The 18,611-nt window shown below is 48.4% G+C and overlaps 3 protein-coding genes across 6 annotated transcripts; 2 read left to right on the plus strand and 1 right to left on the minus strand.

Annotated features, from left to right (window-relative positions):
* The first annotated feature begins 4,632 nt into the window (after positions 1 to 4,632).
* Nr1i3 (nuclear receptor subfamily 1 group I member 3) lies at positions 4,633 to 9,490 on the plus strand. Of its 2 annotated transcripts, XM_004671148.3 has the most exons (9): positions 4,633 to 4,761; positions 4,924 to 5,063; positions 5,523 to 5,653; positions 7,138 to 7,307; positions 7,522 to 7,661; positions 7,869 to 8,014; positions 8,102 to 8,218; positions 8,409 to 8,514; positions 9,361 to 9,490. In XM_004671148.3, the coding sequence occupies exons 2-9, from the start codon at positions 4,957 to 4,959 to the stop codon at positions 9,488 to 9,490; spliced, it is 1,047 nt and encodes a 348-aa protein (XP_004671205.1). In that variant the 5' UTR covers positions 4,633 to 4,761; positions 4,924 to 4,956. The 2 variants fall into 2 exon arrangements, with proteins under 2 accessions (XP_004671205.1, XP_004671206.1); XM_004671149.3 differs by lacking the exon at positions 4,633 to 4,761 and having other exon boundaries at positions 4,936 to 5,063; positions 8,105 to 8,218.
* Tomm40l (translocase of outer mitochondrial membrane 40 like) lies at positions 8,686 to 15,482 on the minus strand. 3 transcript variants are annotated; one of them, XM_045134375.1, is made up of 10 exons: positions 15,467 to 15,482; positions 13,253 to 13,502; positions 12,924 to 12,991; positions 12,523 to 12,615; positions 12,141 to 12,242; positions 11,881 to 11,986; positions 11,580 to 11,702; positions 11,399 to 11,475; positions 10,528 to 10,630; positions 8,686 to 10,386 (listed from the first exon to the last, which is right to left on the minus strand). In XM_045134375.1, the coding sequence occupies exons 2-10, from the start codon at positions 13,365 to 13,367 to the stop codon at positions 10,247 to 10,249; spliced, it is 927 nt and encodes a 308-aa protein (XP_044990310.1). In that variant the 5' UTR covers positions 13,368 to 13,502; positions 15,467 to 15,482; the 3' UTR covers positions 8,686 to 10,246. The 3 variants fall into 3 exon arrangements, with proteins under 3 accessions (XP_044990310.1, XP_004671199.1, XP_044990317.1); XM_004671142.3 differs by lacking the exon at positions 15,467 to 15,482 and adding an exon at positions 13,722 to 13,858; XM_045134382.1 differs by lacking the exon at positions 15,467 to 15,482 and adding an exon at positions 13,722 to 13,826 and having other exon boundaries at positions 13,253 to 13,402.
* A 1,320-nt stretch (positions 15,483 to 16,802) lies between these two features.
* On the plus strand, positions 16,803 to 18,078 carry Apoa2 (apolipoprotein A2). The gene is made up of 4 exons (XM_045161128.1): positions 16,803 to 16,845; positions 16,983 to 17,068; positions 17,336 to 17,468; positions 17,834 to 18,078. The coding sequence occupies exons 2-4, from the start codon at positions 17,017 to 17,019 to the stop codon at positions 17,958 to 17,960; spliced, it is 312 nt and encodes a 103-aa protein (XP_045017063.1). The 5' UTR covers positions 16,803 to 16,845; positions 16,983 to 17,016; the 3' UTR covers positions 17,961 to 18,078.
* The last annotated feature ends 533 nt before the right edge of the window (positions 18,079 to 18,611 follow it).

Below are 18,611 nucleotides of genomic sequence, written 5' to 3' on the forward strand. Positions count from 1 at the left end.
ACCCTAGCCTAGAGTAGGCATGTTGGGGGAGTGGCTATATCTGTTAAGTGAAAGCCTAGTCACTATGAATACCAGGGGCTCATTGCAGCAGATAGCAGTTTCCACCAAAGAGACTCTAACGCACAGAAGAGCAAGCTCAGAGAGGTCTGTTGCCAAGGCATGGCAACACACATCTGTGATCCCAACACCTAGGAGACTGATCAGAAGTCTAAGGTCTTCCTTAGTTGCAAAGTGAAGTTCCAGGTCAGCCTGGGCTGCATGACACTCCATCTCAAAAACAAAAAGCAGGGCTGGAGAGATGGCTTAGCAGTTAAGCGCTTGCCTGTGAAGCCTAAGGACCCCAATTCAAGGCTCGGTTCCCCAGGTCCCACGTTAGCCAGATGCACAAGGGGGCGCACGTGTCTGGAGTTCGTTTGCAGAGGCTGGAAGCCCTGGCGCGCCCATTCTCTCTCTCTCCCTCTATCTGTCTTTCTCTCTGTGTCTGTCGCTCTCAAATAAATAAATAAAAAATGAACAAAAAAAATTAAAAAAAAAAAAAAGCAGGGCTGGAGAGATGGCTTAGCCTTGAAGGTGCTTGCCTGCAAAGCCAAAGGACCTCTATTCAATTCCCCAGTACCCACGTAAGCCAGGTGGCTGGAAGCCCTGGCGTGCCCATTCTCTCTCTCCCCCTCTTTCCATCTCTCAAATAAATAAATAAATCCCAGCACTTAGGATGGCAGAGGTAGGAGAATCACCGTGAGTTTGAATCACCCTGGGACTATATACTGCATTATGAGTTTGAAGTCAGCCTGGGACTACATAATGAGTTCCAGGTCAGTCTGGGCTGAGCTAGAATGAGACCTTTGGAAAACCAAAATAAAAAATAAATAAATAAATAAAGCCAAGACAGCCCTGAACTCAAACATCTTTCTTCCACCTGACTTCTCCATGAATGTTTTTTTTTTGGGGGGGGTGGGGGTTGAGGTAGGGTCTTGCTCTAGCTCAGCTGACCTGGAATTCACTATATAGTCTCAGGGCGGCCTCAAACTCACAGTGATCCTCCTAACCTCTGCTCTTGAGTGCTGGGATTAAAGGCGAGCGCCACCCTGCCCTGCCCTCTGAACATTTAATGCTAACCTAGAAAGAGGAAGTATCCCTTCCCTGATCTGGGCTTGATGTCTGACTCCCAGGGCCCCATGGAACTGGATCTCAGTGGTGTCAAACCAGCAGGAAAAGAACAGCAAAACAAAAGTAATTCAGCTAGCAAGAGCCACAGTCAAACTTTGAACTTAAGTGTGTAACTGCAAGACCCATGCTATTCCTCTTTCTCACAGTGGCATAGCCACCAAGAAAGGTAACACACAAGTCTGTTTGTGGCGCATTGACAGCAAGCTACATTTTAGACATATAGAATCTAAGATTTCTTTCTTTTTTCTTTTTAGTCCAGGCTGACCTGGAATTCACTATGTAGTCTAGTCCCAGGGTGGCCTCAAACTCATGGTGATCCTCCTACCTCCACCTCCTGAGTACTGGGATTAAAGGCATGCACCACCATGCTGGATTTTTGTTTTGTTTTTTAACTTTATTATTTATTTACTTATTTATTTGAAAAATAGAAAGAAAGAAGCACAGAGAGGGAGAGAGAGGATGGGAGTGCCAGGGACTCCAGCCACTGCAAGCAAACTCCAAACTCATGCGCCCCTTTGTGCATCTGGCTTATGTAGGTCCTGGAGAATCAAACCAACGTCCTTTGGCTTTGCAGACAAATGCCTTAACAGCTAAGCCATCCCTCCAACCAGAATCTAAGATTTCTATGTGACATTCTAGTAGTTATTTTATAAACTATTTATGGGCTAGAGAGATGGCTTAGTGGTGAAGCCTAAGGACCCATGTTGGGCTCTCCAGATCCCACATAAGCCAGGTGCACAAAAGATGAGGCAAAGTTGCACATGCCTGCTAGGTGGCGCAAACATCTGGAGTTCGATTGCAGAGGCTGAGGCTGCAGAGGCTGAACTCACTTTTATTCATTTCTCAGCCATTTCTAGTGAGGAAGTGAGATCCTTTCTAACCTTATGCATAGGCTCTTTTGTTGGTTGGTTGGTTGGTGGGTTTTTTTTTTTGTTTTTTTGTTTTTTTTGGAGGAAGGGATATTTATTGAAGCTTACAGATCCAAGGGAAGTTTTATTACAGCAGAAGAAGCTGGCCTGCCTTCACACGACTAAGCAGAGAAAGAGAAGCACAAGCCAAAAAGCCAAAAGCCACATAGCACAGAACACTTCAGGAACTCAAGCTAGGCACACTTCGTATATCTTTAGATTGAAATTTGAAACCCACCAACACACCTTAAGATCCACCCAGTGACATTCATTCCCTCCAGCCAGGTGGCTACAGATGCAAACTACAAACAATAAAAAACTGAATATATCAGGGGCTATCTATTCAAATCACCGCAATTTACTTTCTTCAAATTAATGTTAATACTCTTAATGCAAGAATAATTCCCTAATAATGTAAATTATTTTCGGGGTGAACATGAAGATTCAGAGCATTTTTATTTTATAGTAAGTACTCTGTATACTTTATGACTATCCACATATCCATGAATATTTTCCACATTATTTCTACTATACTTATCTTTAACATAGATATTTTCACTATACTCAAATGCTGTTTTCAATTAGCAGGATATAATCATATGATGCACCTTGACGTTAAGGTTATTATTATTATTATTTTTTAAATATTTAAAAATTTTATTTATTTATTTATTTGAGAGCGACAGACACAGAGAGAAAGACAGAGGAAGAGAGAGAGAATGGGTGTGCCAGGGCTTCCAGCCTCTGCAAACGAACTCCAGATGCGTGCGCCCCCTTGTGCATCTGGCTAACGTGGTTCCTGGGGAACCAAGCCTCGAACCGGGGTCCTTAGGCTTCACAGGCAAGCGCTTAACCGCTAAGCCATCTCTCCAGCCCCGGGGGTTATTATTTTTTAATAGATTATTTTAAATGTTTTTTTCTTATTGTTTATATTTTTAATGTACTTTTTTTGGGAGGGGGGTTTTCAAGGTAGGGTCTCACTCTAGCCCAGGCTGACCTGGAATTCACTATGGAGTCTCAGGGTGGCCTCGAACTTACAGCGATCCTCCTATCTCTGCCTCCCGAGTGCTGGGATTGGTTGGTGGGTTTTTTATTTTTTTTATTTTTTTTTTTATTTTTTTTTAAATTCTTTTTTTTTGCCAGGCATGATGGTGCACGCCTTTAATTTTATTTATTTATATGTATTTATTTATTTATTTATTTACTTATTTATTTATTTAGAGCGACAGACACAGAGAGAAAGACAGATAGAGGGAGAGAGAGAGAATGGGCGCGCCAGGGCTTCCAGCCTCTGCAAACGAACTCCAGACACGTGCGCCCCCTTGTGCATCTGGCTAACGTGGGACCTGGGGAACCGAGCCTTGAATTGGGGTCCTTAGGCTTCACAGGCAAGCGCTTAACCGCTAAGCCATCTCTCCAGCCCGGTTGGTGGGTTTTTTGAAGTAGGGTCTCGCTTTAGCCCAGGCTGACCTGGAATTTACTATGTAGTCTCAGGGTAGCCTCGAACTCATGCTGATCCTGCTACCTGTGCCTCCCTCCAATACCCACTTAAAGCCAGATGTACAAAGTGGCACATGCATCTGGAGTATGTTTGCAGTGGCAAGAGGTCCTGGCATGCCCCTTCTCTCATGCAAATAAGTAAATAAATATTTAAGAGTTTAGGATATAATGAAGAGTCTTGTCAGGAGTAGTGGTGCATGCCTTTAATCCCAGCACTTGGGAGGCAGAGGTAAGGAGAATCCTTACCTCTAAAAACCAAAAAAAAAAAAAAAAAAAAAAAGTGGGTATTGGAGAATCAAACCCAGGTCAGCAGATTTTGCAAGCAAGTAACTTTAGCCACAGAGCCATCTCCCTAGGACCCCTAAACTCTATTTTAAAGAGACTCCTAGGTGGATTTGGTGTCTCATGCCTTTAATCTCCGCATTCAGGAGGCTGGGTTAGGAGGATTACTGCAAGTTCCAGGCTAGCCTAAACTAGAGTAAGATTCTGTCTAGACAAAAAAAAAAAAAAAAAAAAAAGCTTTCTTTGGGAGCCTGATATTTTATTATACCTATTCTTTTACTTTTTTAAAAACTTATTTATGAGAGAGAGAGAGAATAGGCATGCCAGGGCCTCTGACTCCATACACATGTGCCGCCTTGTACATCTGCCTTATGTGGATACTGGGGAATCGAACCTGGGTTCTTAGGCTTCACAGGCAATCTCTCTCTAGCCATTGCTCCAGCCCCTATTCTGTTACTGTTGGCATGCTGCATGTGAAAAAGCTTGCTGTCTCTCCCTGTCCATCGTCCCCGTTTACTCCAGATCCATGCACAGAGGGAGCTGCAGATCTAGCCTGAAGCTCAGCAGTAGGAAAAGCCTCCATGAATCAGATAAGTGGAAGCTTCCCATGAGTCATGATCCCTCCCTGTGTGCCACCCAGAACCTTGGGCATGCTGGGAAAACCTCCCACCCAGGTCTTTGCCCTGGGTCCAGAGTCTGTGTCCTACCTATGTATGGCACCGAGAGCACCCAGAGGCCACATGCATCAGGCGACCCTTCTTTTTCAGATATTGAGAACCACAGTTCCTAATTCCTGGCAGCTCCTGAGGTCAGGGGAAAAGCAGAGCCAGTGTGGGGACTTAGGAAGAGGCACCCCACACTGGAGTTTGTACCTTGTATGTGGTGTGCTGCCTAAGAGAAACAGGTAGGAAATTTGTTGGTGACCAGTGACTAAAAGCAACTTTTTTGGCTTTTAGGGTAGACAGTGCTGGGGCTCAGGTGCAAAGGAGGCTTGGGAAGAAGCTCTGCAAAGGAGAGGGAAGTGGGTCGGCTGTGGTCCAGCGCTGTTCACTCTGTCTATATTCAGGAACCTGTGACTGCCACCTCAACACCCGAAACAATGGCCAGCGGGGAAGATGAGCCAAGAAATTGTGTCGTGTGTGGGGACCGAGCCACAGGCTATCATTTCCATGCCCTGACTTGTGAAGGCTGCAAGGGTTTCTTTAGGTGAGTACTTTCTCCCCAGTACACTTTCCGAATTCCTACCAGTGAGCCTTAAACCCCTGACACGTGTCCAGGCTTATCCAGCTGTATTCTTCCTGTAACCGACTTGAAGTACCCCGTGTCTATCACCCTTCGTCTTGCTGACCATAACATTTTATAAAACCGGTGGCATAATGAGAGAGGGCCAACCACTTATCCCATGGACATAGCCTATTAGTCAGTACATATTATGTGCACCAAGCTAGTATGACCCAACTAGGGTTCCTGACTGGTTCTGCGTCCCCATGAAAATACTTGAGATATGTCATACCCACTCTGCCTCTGAAAACCTTTGGGCGCAGCTCAGGTTAGCCCTGCCATCAAATTCTCAAGGTTTTTAGACCATATTCTTTAGGTTCTTCACACACCCACCTGTCTGCTCAGTGCTGTCCCTGACCCTGGCAGTGTCTCTGTCTCTCATAGACGAACAGTCAGCAAGAGCACTAGTCCCATCTGCCCCTTTGCTGGAAGCTGTGAGGTCAGCAAGGCCCAGAGGCGCCACTGCCCAGCCTGCAGGTTGCAGAAATGTCTAAATGTTGGCATGAGGAAAGACAGTGAGTTGACCCCCTACCATCACCCCAAGAATTCATTGACTCTGGCTTTTTGCTTTGTTCCCAAGAGCATTTTCCATGGAGCAAGTAGAATAAGCTTTTGAAGCTCATTAGATTATGTCACAATTCTCAAAACTCCTAATGGCTCCCTCTCTCTCTCTCTTAAAGTACATAATCTCAGGGCTGGAGAGATGGCTTAGTGGTTAAGGCTTTTCCTGCAAAGCCAAAGGACCTCGCTTCAATTCCCCAGGATCCATGTAAGCCAGATGCACGAGGTAGTGCATGCATTTGGAGTTTGTTCGCAGTGGCTGGAAGCCCTGGCACACCCATTCTTTCTCTCTCTCTCTCTCTCTCTCAAATAAAATAAAATTACATAATCTTATGGTTTGGCTTCTACACACCCCCTTTCAGACTTTATTTCCTAATCCCTCCCCAGCTCATCCCAGCCACCAGTCACACTGACTTCTATGTCATCCCTGAACATACCAAGCTCACGATTCCCCTGGGTCTTCACATTTGTTATGAAATGCCCTCTCCCTAGATATTCATATGACTTGCCTTTTCATATGTGTGTGTGTGTTTATTAGAGAGAGTGTGGGCACACCAAGACCTCCTGCCACTGCGAACTCCAGACACATGCACCACTTTGTGCATCCAGCTTTATGTGGGTACTGGAAAATCAAACCTGGGCCATCAGGTTTTAACCGCTGAGCCATCTCTCCAGCCCTCCTTTTCCTTTTCTATCTTGAGTACATCACTTACTAATAACTCAGTCATTGCTGAATGTTTTCTCTGTGCCAGGTAACTATGCTATATTCCCAACTATGCTATACTCTCAGATGATGTATTGATATAACCAGATTAACTTACAAAAAGTTCAGGCAGCTAAAAGTTATAGTCAGTCTGACTTCCAACCTCCTGGAGGTTTTCATGATATCACATAACTTTTCAGCACAGACCAGTGGAAAGGACACTATAGAGGTCAAAAAATCTTGATTTGAATAGTTTCTATCCCTTATTTTATGCCCATTGAACCGTCACTAGATTCGTTCTGAAAAGTGTGAATAATGTCTTGGCCGTCTACTTTAGGGTTGTTTGATCCATTGAAGTCTAGTCTCAGAACCTTTGAAATTACAGTGTTATGCAAATATAGGGTGATGCTTTTAGGACAAAGGCCCTTTTTCAATGTTCCCCAGAAGCCACACATCTCCTTATATCTTTCCCACAGTACTGTCTGCCCTTGCTTCTTCCCCATAGTACATTGTCAGCTGCCGGGCATCCAGTATTACCAGGGTAGTGAAAGTGAGCAGAACGGGAAAGTGTGGGGGTGGGGAGGGAGGGAATTACCATGGGATATATTTTATAATCATGAAAAATGTCAATAAAAATTAAAAAAAAAAAAAAAAGAAAGTGAGCAGAGTCCCCTGGCCCGGGCTAGGGACTGGCAGGAAGGTGCCCTGCTTTGCATTCTCTCTTGCCTGACACAGTGATCCTATCGGCTGAAGCCCTGGCCCTGCGGCGGGCAAGACAGGCACAGCGGCGAGCGCAACAGGCATCCACGCAACTGAGTAAGCAGCAGAAAGAACTGGTCCAGGTCCTGCTGGGGGCCCACACCCGCCACATGGGCACCATGTTTGACCACTTTGTGCAGCTCAGGGTGAGCACTTACAGGATTTGGGCTGGAAAAAATTCATCCAAAGGGTGCCCAAGGATTTGGCCTGAGGGAAAGTGCCATGTGCCACGCATGGATAGAGGCAGGTGTCCAGAGCCGCAGCCCACACAAGCTCCTTAGCAGACTCCTCCAAGATCAGGCTGGTGGGTCTGAAGGAAGAACTAGGGCAAGGCTCTTGCTCACACTCTGATCTCTACAGCCTCCGGCTTACCTGTTCACCCACCACCGGCCCTTTCCCCCTCTGGTCCCTGTGCTGCCTCTGCTGGCACACTTTGCAGATATCAACACCTTCATGGTTCAGCAAATTATCAAGTTCACCAAGGAACTGCCTCTTTTCCGGTGAGTGCGATACCATCTCTCAAGAAGTAAATCCTTCATCCATTTAAACCTCATCCCCCGCCCTCCGCCGCATCACTCATTAACACACCTCTTAGCTTTGCTGAGCGCCAGGTGCTAAATCCCCTGTGTGTCAATCAAACCCGAGTTTCTTTCCATTCTGAAGTTCAGGCTTCAGTCTGAAGTGTCCTTGTTCCCTGCCCGCTGCAGTTCCCTGCCCATGGAGGACCAAATCTCCCTTCTCAAAGGAGCAGCTGTGGAAATATGTCACATCGCACTCAATACCACTTTCTGTCTCCAAACACAAAACTTCCTCTGTGGACCGCTCTGTTACACAATAGAAGACGCTGCCCATGGTGAGGCATGAAGTATGGGGTATGCGTCCTCGTGGTGTGTGAAGTGGAGAGATGAGCTGGAGGCTCCTAATCCAATCTCCCCCACAGCAGGGTTCCAGGAAGAGTTTTTGGAGTTGCTCTTCCGCTTTCATGGGACCCTGAAACGACTGCAGCTTCAGCAGCCTGAGTACGTGCTAATGGCTGCCATGGCTCTCTTCTCTCCTGGTGAGGGTCATCCGAAGCCCAGAAACTCTGCTCCTACCAACTCTGCCCAAACTCCCGGCTCTTCAATCCCTTCATCCCTGGCCATCGAGCATTCCAGCCTATAGAGTGGGTGTATCCATCCCCTGCCCCCATGCACGGTGCAGGTCCTCCAATCACCCACCCCCAACAACCTTGTTCTTCCGTCTCTCAGACCGACCCGGGGTCACCCAGAGGGCAGAGATTGATCAGCTGCAAGAGGAGATGGCACTGATTCTGGACAACTACATCAAGGAACATCAACCAAGGCCCCAAAATCGGTAGATGGGAGGCTAGGGGCTAGAATGCTGCACTAGAAAAGCAGGGCTCAAGAGGAATAATGCTTCTTACTGTCTCTCCCTTTGGTAAACCAGGTCTCCTGGGGATCCAGCCCTTCCCTCAGGCCACCCCTGCCATACATGGTTCCGGTATCCAAATTGCTTCTACTGCTGTTTCATCTCACTGTTCCCAGATTTATTATTATTTATTCAGTAGAGATGCAAGGTAGTGGCTCACAGGCTCTGTGTGACAGGCATGCCTGAGATTGGTGACATCCATCACCTCACCTCTCCAAGTTTTCCAGATGAAAGCAGATTTTTAGGAGACTTGTTTCCCCTTTTTGGCCCATCCTTTCCTCTCCATTGGACCAATTCCTTGGATTTTTTTTTTTTTTAATTTTCCTTGAAATTATGGTCATTCGTAGCTTCACAGCCAAAGCCTGAGTCAATAGTCCACGGTCTATGCAGGCTCTGAGGTATTCTCCACTTTTGTTCTTACCCATTCCTCAGTGAGTTTGCTAGAAAGGGAATGCTTTATATCATAGAACACACCCACCTTCTAGAACTTGCTCTAGAAAGCATCAGAATCTACACTGTTGAAGTCAGGGGCTTTCTTAACACTTAGCTACAGAGCTCTGAATTCAGGAAAAATTGGGCATGATGAGGAAAAGTAGTGTCAAATAGAAGCCACCTTGGAGACCTTTGAGATTCCTGACAAATTCATCATACCAGAGCATGATTTTCTCTAATGTTCAGGTATAGCTTCAGGAGGAGTTCAGGGGGTCAGGACTTCAGGACAGGACTCTCAGCTGCCTTATTTTCCTAGTAACCCTACTTCTTCCTCCACAGATTTCTGTATGCAAAGCTGATGGGTCTGCTGGCTGAGCTCCGGAGCATTAACAATGCATACTGGTATCAGATCCAACGCATCCAGGGACTGTCTGCTATGATGCCACTGCTCGAAGAGATATGCAGCTGATGCTAGGCTTCCTTCTTTCCCTAGACCACCTGGGACACACTGGACTGGAAATGGGGAAATTGCTGGGATGAGAGATTGGGACCAATGGAAAAGCTCAGTGATTGCAATGAAAGTCTAAAGCAGTCATAACTGTTGCCTCTTCATGCGGTCGTGGGTGGCCAGGAGTTGGGGTAAAGGCAGACAAAGTTATTTTCTGGATGCACAAAAAATGAAAGGAGGAAGCCTCAGGGCCTCAGGGCTAAGAGGTAAAGCTCCTTCTGGAAATGGGTGGGTCCATTCTTTGGCCTACATGAGGCCAAAGATATAGACTTTAAGCCCTCCTTTCCCAGTTTTGGAAGGATCTGGGATGGGAAACCAAGATGGGGGATGGGGGTAGGGAATGAGATGGGGAACTAATCCCATGCAGACTTTTCTGCTCTGAAGAAGGGGTTAGGAATCAAATGGAAAACAAAGATGGAAGCAGGGCAGGCAGCTAGACATATCCCTTAATCTTTTTCCTTTAGTCCAGAGCTGTAGAGCATGTGAAAAATGACAGTGGGGCTGATGACAGGTGGGGACCTTAAACCATGGCCTCATCAGCTGACCATGTGGCAGCTCCAGTTCTGAGGAGGGTATGGTCCTGTCCTCCACTCTGCCCTGGGACCTAAAGGTCATCGAGCAAGACAGGCTCTGGGGAGGGGCCTAGTTTGTCTCTGGCCCTAGGGCACCTGACTCAGAGAGGTTCCAGCTGCTGTGGAGGCTGGCTCCAGGATAAGCTCAGCCCACAGTGATGCTGAAACCACAGTGGAATCTGTTGCGCCAGTGATTGAGGAAGGCTCCAAGGGCCAGGGTGACGGGCAGGGGAGGCATCTTCTTCTCCAGCACAGCACCGACACACCAGTTACTGTCCACCAAGCCTGCGGGGATGGGGGAGACAGGATGTTGGCCAGATTATTTGACAGGGCTTGGAGCAAGGAATCAACAGAAGTAAGATAGAGCTTCCTCCTTCTGTATCCCCTAAATCCCTCACCTCTTGAAAATGTCACAATAACTCTCACCTCTAAACACCATATTGGCCTGGGGCAGAGTCAGGTGGTAACCAAAGGAGAAGGTTGTATCTTGTAGCCTTGTGTTTGCTTCAAACTCTACCCCAACCTGCACCTGAGAAACAGGGACAAGGATGGTAGGGAGATCAGTCTGGGTGAATGCTAGAGAGGTCCTGACAGAGGATCAGCTAAATGAAGGCCTGCACAGAAATGTACACCTAGTGGGAGTAGGAAGATTAGGCCAGCAGAGCCTGGGGAGACCTGGAGGGGCAAAAGTTTATAACTTGCCCGGTGTGGTGGTGCACAACTTCAACCCCAGCACTCAGGAGGCAGAGGTAGGAGGATCACCATGAGTTCAAGGCCACCTTGAGACTACATAGTGAATTCCAGGTCAGCCTGGGCTAGAATAAGACCCTTCCTCAAAACAACAAAAAAACATGGGCTGGAGGAATGGCTTAGTGGTTAAGGCGTTTGCCTGCAAAGCCAAAGGACCCAGGTTCAATTCCCCAGGACCCACGTTAGCCAGCTGCACAAGGGGGCGCAAGTGTCTGGAGTTCGTTTGCAGTGGCTGGAGGCCCTGGTGCGCCCATTTTCTCTCTCCCTCCCTCTCTCTCTCCCTCTTTCTGTGTCAAATAAACAAGTAAATAAAAATATTTTTAAAAAAATGTTAGGCCAGGCATGGTGGCACACACCTTTAATCTCAGTACTTGGGAGGCAGAGGTAGGAGGATTGCAGTGAGTTCAAGGACACCCTGAGACTACAGAGTGAATTCCAGGTCAACCTGAGCTGAAAAAAAAAAACCTCAAAAAAACAAAACAACAACAACAACAACAAAGTTTATAACTGACTTGCCTAGGATAGGAGAGGAGACTGGCAGCCTCACCTGTTCATTAGCCCTGTGGTAATAACTCGCATGAGCACCGCCTGATCCCACGTTCAGTGTAGCTACCCAGTGTACAGCTGAAAAGACAAGACTGTTACTGCGGAAGGATGCAGGCCAGGCACCCTAGCAAAAACCAGAAGTGCTCCAGAAAGTGGAGGGAAACTTCACTTTGTTACCATACCTGAGTACTTGCCAGCCAGAGTCAAGATGGCCCCTTCTTCCCCCGGCCTCCGATGATAAACTAGCTCTCCTCCCAGCACCAGCCGATGAGTGAGGCTCTGCAGGAAGTGAGCGACCATGATCACTGCGGAGGAGTGGAGAGACAGGGAGTCAGTCATAGAAACAAGCGTCAGGTTTTCCCCACCCCAGCCAACCCCAAAACGTCCTTTTCTAATCCCCAAACTGTACTGAAGATGAAGAGGCACGACCAACATTTACAAGTGGCCAAGCAAGTTCAAAAGAACCTGGTCCCAACTCGTCACCTGATTCCCCAATCAGATCAGGATTCCCCAGGGTCAGAGTGGCCGTGTAGTCATCTCCCCGGTATTCGCCATCAAACTGCCATGTCAGGAACTTGGCTTGCTGTGTCTGCAGAGGGAGAGCAAGAAGTCAAACCTCCTTCCCTCTTTTTACTGAGCACTGTTGCCTCCGCTCCTCCCCCTGGGTGTCACGGGGTAGGATACCCATCCATGGAGGAGAAAGAGAAGTGCCTCAGTGGATGGAGGCAGGAACTGTGGGTCACCTGGAAGACAGCCTTAGCTCGAAGCCGCTCTGCCAACAGAAGCAAGACCTGGGCGTTGAGACTGCCACTGCTGTCCATATCCCCAACTACAGTGGGGAAAACCTGTTAAGGAGTGTAGACAGTAAGGCTGAGCCGGGTAGGTAGCGTCATGGACCTAAGCCTGAACACTATGGGATTTTATTAACATTACCAGCGCCCCCTGGTGGACACCCAAAGGAAGTTCTAGCACCTCAGCAATTATTTCTCTACACTCTTCCACCCAGAAGTGACAGAGAATACAGTTGCTGCCCAATTTTCTCAGCAAAGCACACATTTCCTTCTTGAAGACTAAGGGCCCACATGGGCTTTCAGGCAGTTGACCCAGGTGTTGCAGAGTCCTCACCTCAGTAGGGCTGAGTTGCCAGTCCCCAGCATAAGCCGCATGAAGATGGTAGCCCGGTAAGCCCAAGGCACTCATATGCACGGTGTGAGCCACCTGAGGAAAGAGGAGTCAGTGGTGGAGACAGCACCTGTTTCATCTCAGTCCTTCATCCCACCCTTCATCTTTTCCCCAGCCGGGGGAGGAGGGAGGGCTTTGGAAAAAATCGCAAATCTTGTAACATATTCAGAGAGGGTCACCAGATTTAAAGCAACAAGTACCACAAGCAAAGGAGGTAAAAAGAACCATACATCGTCCCTTATCTGTCCCACATAGCGTGGCTAAGGCTGGAGGAAAGGAGAAGAGAAGAGGATCCGGGACAGGCGGGGAGGAATAATGAGGAGGAGCCAGAGAAGCAGGAGCACCTGGAAATGGCTGCTCAGAACCTTGTTGACCACGAGCTTCACTCCCTCCATCTGTGCTGGGAATACATCTGAAGGGGGTGGGGGAAAGGGAAGGAATCAGCACAGGCAGGCAAGGAGCCCCAGCCAAAGAGAGAGTCTCCCCTTTCAATCCCACACGACCTTTCAAGTACTGCAACAAAATGTTCTACTTGATTTGGGCACCTGATCCTCCCTGACTCTGGATGCTCCAGCTGTGACAACCCCTTTTCTGCGCCCATCACTGGACATCAGCATTCAAGACTCTCCCTGGGGCTCCTTCAACCTGAGCCACCCAAATGCCAAGTTCTCACCTTTGCATAACCGGTGCAGTTCGTCGAAGCTCCCAGGGTTCGGCAGAGGTTCCTCTCGACGGGGGCTCCGGCGGGGGAAAGTCCCCATCGGTGCCAGGCCCAGTGTATTCCCCATTTTAGTCCAGAGGACAGGGAGAGGTTGGAGTTAGCCTGGGGAGACACACTATTGCTCCCTCTATCCCCCACGGGCCTCACCCCCCACCATTAGGCTCCCCAGTCTCAGAAGCTTCCACATGATTCAATGCTAGACCTGGAACAGGAAGAGTGGGGAGAGAGAGAAACGATGGGAAGGTGGAATACCAGGCACACTCTCGCCCCATCTTTGATCCTTCACCCCCACCTGTCACCCCGTGTTCTCTCCCGTTATCTAATCCTAGCCCCCACCACACGCTGAGCCTAACTTCCTAGTCTCTCTATTCTTCATCCCCAAGTCCCAAAGTCAGACCTGCAATGTAACAATGACCCTTACCATCTCAGATCATCCCGCTGCTGCCCCTTTCCCCCTCGGCACACCCCGGTCATCTTGATGGGGGCAGCCATCTTGAGTGATGGCAGAACTGCGGCTTCACGCAGCATTCCAAGCGTGGCCATAAACGCCATCTTGAGAGCGGGCAAAGGAAGCTCTCAAAGACCCAGCCCTCTCTAGATTATGCTCCGCCTAATCAGTGGGGAGGGGGAAGGGCTTCTCAGTCTCCCACTGGCCAATGGAAGAGGAGGAAACAAAAGAATGGCAGGCCTGACTGCCCCTAGAGCGCTTCAACCCCGCGCTGCAGTGGCGAGTGGGAGTTTGGGGGTGGCTCTTTAGACTTGAGTAAAAAGCCCGGCTTGCATGGCCCAGCCTCTTCAAGGTCGGGGTAAACTTGTGAGCATAGTAGACACTAGAGGGAGCATCTCGTGGCTTGGACCACCAAAGCGCCTTCCAGCGCCCATGAGAAAAGTGAAACTAAAGCCGGGCGTGGTAGGGCACGCCTTCATATCCGTGAGTTCGAGGCCACCCCGCGACTACATAGTGAATTCCAGGTCAGCCTGGGCTAGAGTGAGACCCTACCTCGAAAAACTCCAAAACCAAAAAATAAAGTAAAATAAAAGTAAAACGAGTCTGAAGACCCATTTTGTGCTAAGAAACTGAGAAGACTGCTATGCTCAGTTCTCAGCGACCCCAGTGGCCACCAAGGAGAACCAAACACCTATGCAAAGGCAAGGAGCTTTATTTCCAGCTTAAGCTCCGACTCGACTTCACCAGGACAGTGGATCCATACAAGAGTCCTGAGAAGCAGGGGGCAGGTTTTCTTTTTAATAGGAATTTCACTATGAAGACCCTATCCATATGAACCCTCACCTCCCAGAAAGCTGTTGGGAAATGCTCACAGCCCTCCACAGTATACCTCCAAATAACTGCTACTCACAAGCACAGCTTTCCCCTAGAACGCAGGCCCTCCCCTCTCCTCAACACACACACACACACACACACACACACACACACACACACACACACTTCACAGTTTTGCCCTCTTAGAATAGGAATGAGTAGGGTTGGAGAGATGGCTTAGCAGTTAAGGCGCTTGTTTGCAAAGACGCAGGTTCAATTCCCCAGAACCCACATAAATCAGATGCACAAGGTGATGCATGCATCTGGAGTTCCTTTGCAAAGGCTGGAGGCCTTGGCAGCGGCCTATTCTCTCAATCTGCTTTTCTTCCTCCTCCCCAACCCGCTCAAGAATAAATAAGGAATAGGAAGGAATAGGAATGAGTAGAGGAGCAAGCTGAGTTAGCCCTTTCTTCTTTAAGTCTCTGGGTAGAGTGAGTAGATAAAATCTAGAAATATGACTCCAGCCCATAAACACACTCTATCCCAGGGCCAGGGGCAAACAGTAGAGTGATCCTAAGGCTCCTCAGAATAACTGGGAACGGAATAAAATTTAGTCTTTGATTTTTAGCCCTCTCACTAGCTTTCACATCTCCATTCCCCATCTCTCAGGAATGTTCTGTACATAAGCGGTAAGTTTTGGGTGCAAAAGGGTACAAGATACACATGTTTCTGATATCTACTTAGCTGATTCCACCCAAATGCTTTGGACCTGGGAAGTGTACCTCTTACCCTCCCTCACAGGGCTGAGACAAGAGGCAGGACCTTGGCCACAAGTATATCATTGCCTGATAAGGTGATCAAATAACCAGGTACCTTCAACCTTTATCCTGACCAGAGCCTCTTACCTCTTTTCCTGCCAGAGCTCTTCGGGTGGGTGCAGAAGGGCAGAGGCGATTTTCTGAATTTGTTTTACTGGGGGCAGGGCATGCTCACTGGTGAGCACCCAGGAGGGTCATTTTGGTCTCTTGTGTTTTCTCCTCCTGTCTCATTACACATTAACTCAAAAAGGGACAGAGTTGGTTGCAACTGCTCTCTGACCCTGATCTCCTAGCCCCATTCTCTTCACTGCCACCCCTAGTTTTTAAGTAATTGTTCCCCCCTTTTTTTTATTCACAAATAGTTTTCTGTCAAGTTGCTATGAATGGGGTACAGTTGGGGAGATGAAACCTACCCCTAATGAGAAAGACAGTAAGGGCTAAGGGTTAGAGCTTTCCAGACAAATAAGTAGGAATCCTGCTTCCCTGCTGCATATGATCCCAACAATCTAGCTCCAGATCCCAAAAGAATGAATTTTTGTTATTGTTTTTGTTTTTTCAAGGTAGAATCTGGCTCTATCCCAGGCTGACCTGGAATTCACTCTGTAGTCTCAGGATGGCCTCGAACTCACAGTGATCCTCCTACCTCTGCCTCCTGAGTGCTGGGATTAAAGGTGTTAACCACCATGCCTGGCTTGTTTCTGTTTTTGATTTTTCGAAAGAGTCTCACTCTAGCCCGGGCTGACCTGGAACTCACTCTGTAGTCTCAGGATGGCCTCGAACTCACAGTGATCCTCCTACCTTGGCCTCCCAAGTGTGGGGATTAAAACAATGCATCACCACACCCAGCCAAAAGAATGAATTTTTTAAAAAAGATTTATTGGGGGGAGGGAGGATATTACCATGGGATATTTTTATAATCATGGAAAATGTTAATAAAAATTGAGAAAAAAATAAAAATAAAAGAGAATTTAAAAAAGATTTATTTATTTATATTTATTTATTAAAGACAGAGGGAGAGACAGTGTGTGAGAATGAGTGTGCCAGGGCCTCTAGCCACTGCAAACAAACTCCAGATGCATATGCCACCATGTGTATCTGGCTTACGTGGGACCTGAAGAATCGAACCTGGGTCCTTAGGTATGCACCTTAACTGCAAAACCATCTCTCCAGCCCAAGAATGAACCTTAAATTGATCTGCAGTGTACCGTCTTGGCCTCCACTAAGGCCTACACCCCGGCTTCTCATTCCATCACCATGAATCCCAGCAGCTGTGCTTTCCTCCCCCATTTCTCCAACTTGTTTACTCCAGCATGGCGCCTGCCCCACTGGACCTGCCCATAGTCTCTGTCACCTGACAGTGGCCGGGGTGGCGGGGGCGGGGGGGGGGGGAGGGAAGGCGGCCAGGTATATAACCCCTGCCTCCAGTCTGCCCAGGAATAGACGCCAAGGACAGAGACACCGACTAGGTATGATGAGGGAGCAAGCAGCGTGGGCAGCATGCAAAAGGGATGAGGCTTTACTTGTGGGAAAGGAGGGCACTAGGTTGAAGCGGGCCTTGGCTGGGGGAAGCCTACTTGACTTCCGTGTCCCTTCCCACCACCAGTGTTGTTCCAGGCCACTCTTCCGCTGTCACCACCATGAAGCTGCTTGCAGTGACAGTGCTGCTGCTCACCATCTGCAGCCTTGAAGGTGGGTATGATAGGGGGAAGGGAGACCCCAAGGAAGAGACGGTGCTGGGCGCCCTGCCGACCTTTTTGTCTTGTGTCTCAAGTCTGCCAGTAAGAGGTCTTAAATGGAAGATCATTCTAAGAGTCCAGAAACCCATCCAAAAACATTGGATGGATACCTGTTTGAGAAAGGGACATAAGCTGGGGCGGGGACACTGATTTCACAGGAAGCCGGGATCCGCTGCTGGGAAGCCAGCTGAAAAGAGTGAGTGCATGTGTGTCTGTGCAGGGGCTTTGGTTCGGAGACAGGCAGAGGAGCAGAGCCTGCAGGGCCTGGTCACCCAGTACTTACAGACCGTGACTGACTACGGCAAGGACTTGATGGAGAAGGCCAAGGGCTCGGAGCTTCAGGCCCAGGCTAAGTAAGTCTCAGGGAAAGGGGTCTAGGGCTACGAGACCACGGGGAGTGGGGAGATGGGAGTTCTTACAGGAGTCTGGACTCTGGACTGGATTTAAATTGGAGAGAAAAATTCCACCATCACCCAAAGATTCCGTGCACATCTTGGACAGAACGGGCAGTGGCAAGTGGGCCTGGAATGTCAATCTCTAGTCTGTTCCTCTGCCCCATGAGGGCCTGCTTCTTCTCTGTGGGCTTTACCATACCAGGATGGCCTACGGTCTACAATTTTGGGACCTGGGTCAGTTTACTCTGACCTTTCACCACCAACAAAGTCCCGGCCAGTGACTAGGGACCTTCATACTGACCTCTGTTCTCTCTCCTATCCAGGGCTTACCTTGAAAAGACACAGGAGCAGCTGACGCCCCTGGTCAAGAAGGCTGGAACGGACCTGTTTAACTTCTTCAGCAATTTCATAGAGCTCAAAAAACCAGCAGCAGAGCCCGCTGCTAAGTGAGGTGTCTAGACTGCCACCCCTCAACCCCAGCTGGACCCTGGAACACCCACCGGCCAGCCCTAATGCCCCTCCCCCCACCTACTGCCCATTTTCTACAATAAATGCGGAAGGAGTCCAACTGCGAGCCTCGTGTGTTTGGGTGGCTGGGAGAAGCGGAGGAGGTGGGGGAGGAGTAGGAGGAAGGAAGAAGATAAATCTGCTTCTAAAAGGCGAAGGTGAAGGGTTTTGCTATTGAGGGTGAAGAAAGGGCCAAAGAGACTAGTGGCGGAAATGACAGAGTGGGGTTCCCGTGATTCTTTCCCAAGCCTGGGGAGTCTCCCACAGACTGCTCGGGTGTTGGAAAGGCTCCAGAGTTCACTGTTAAACACAGACCTGGGAAAGAAATGAAATGTTCATCATCATCTAAACTCTAGGTGTGTAACAGTCATAGGAAATGAGGGTACCCCTCAGCATTTCTTCTTAATTATTCTATGAAGAGGAAAAAGAAAAAAATTCCACAAGGCTGGACAGATGGCTCAGTGGTTGAAGGTGCTTGCTTGTGCCAGATATGATGGTGCACACCTTAATCCCAGCACTTGGGAGATAGAGGTAGCAGATTTCCAGGTCAGTCTGGGTTACAGTGAGACCCTACCTCAGAAAAAAGGGAGGCAC

The sequence above is a fragment of the Jaculus jaculus genome, chromosome 1, assembly GCF_020740685.1.
Source record: "Jaculus jaculus isolate mJacJac1 chromosome 1, mJacJac1.mat.Y.cur, whole genome shotgun sequence".
NCBI classification, from domain to species: domain Eukaryota; kingdom Metazoa; phylum Chordata; class Mammalia; order Rodentia; family Dipodidae; genus Jaculus; species Jaculus jaculus.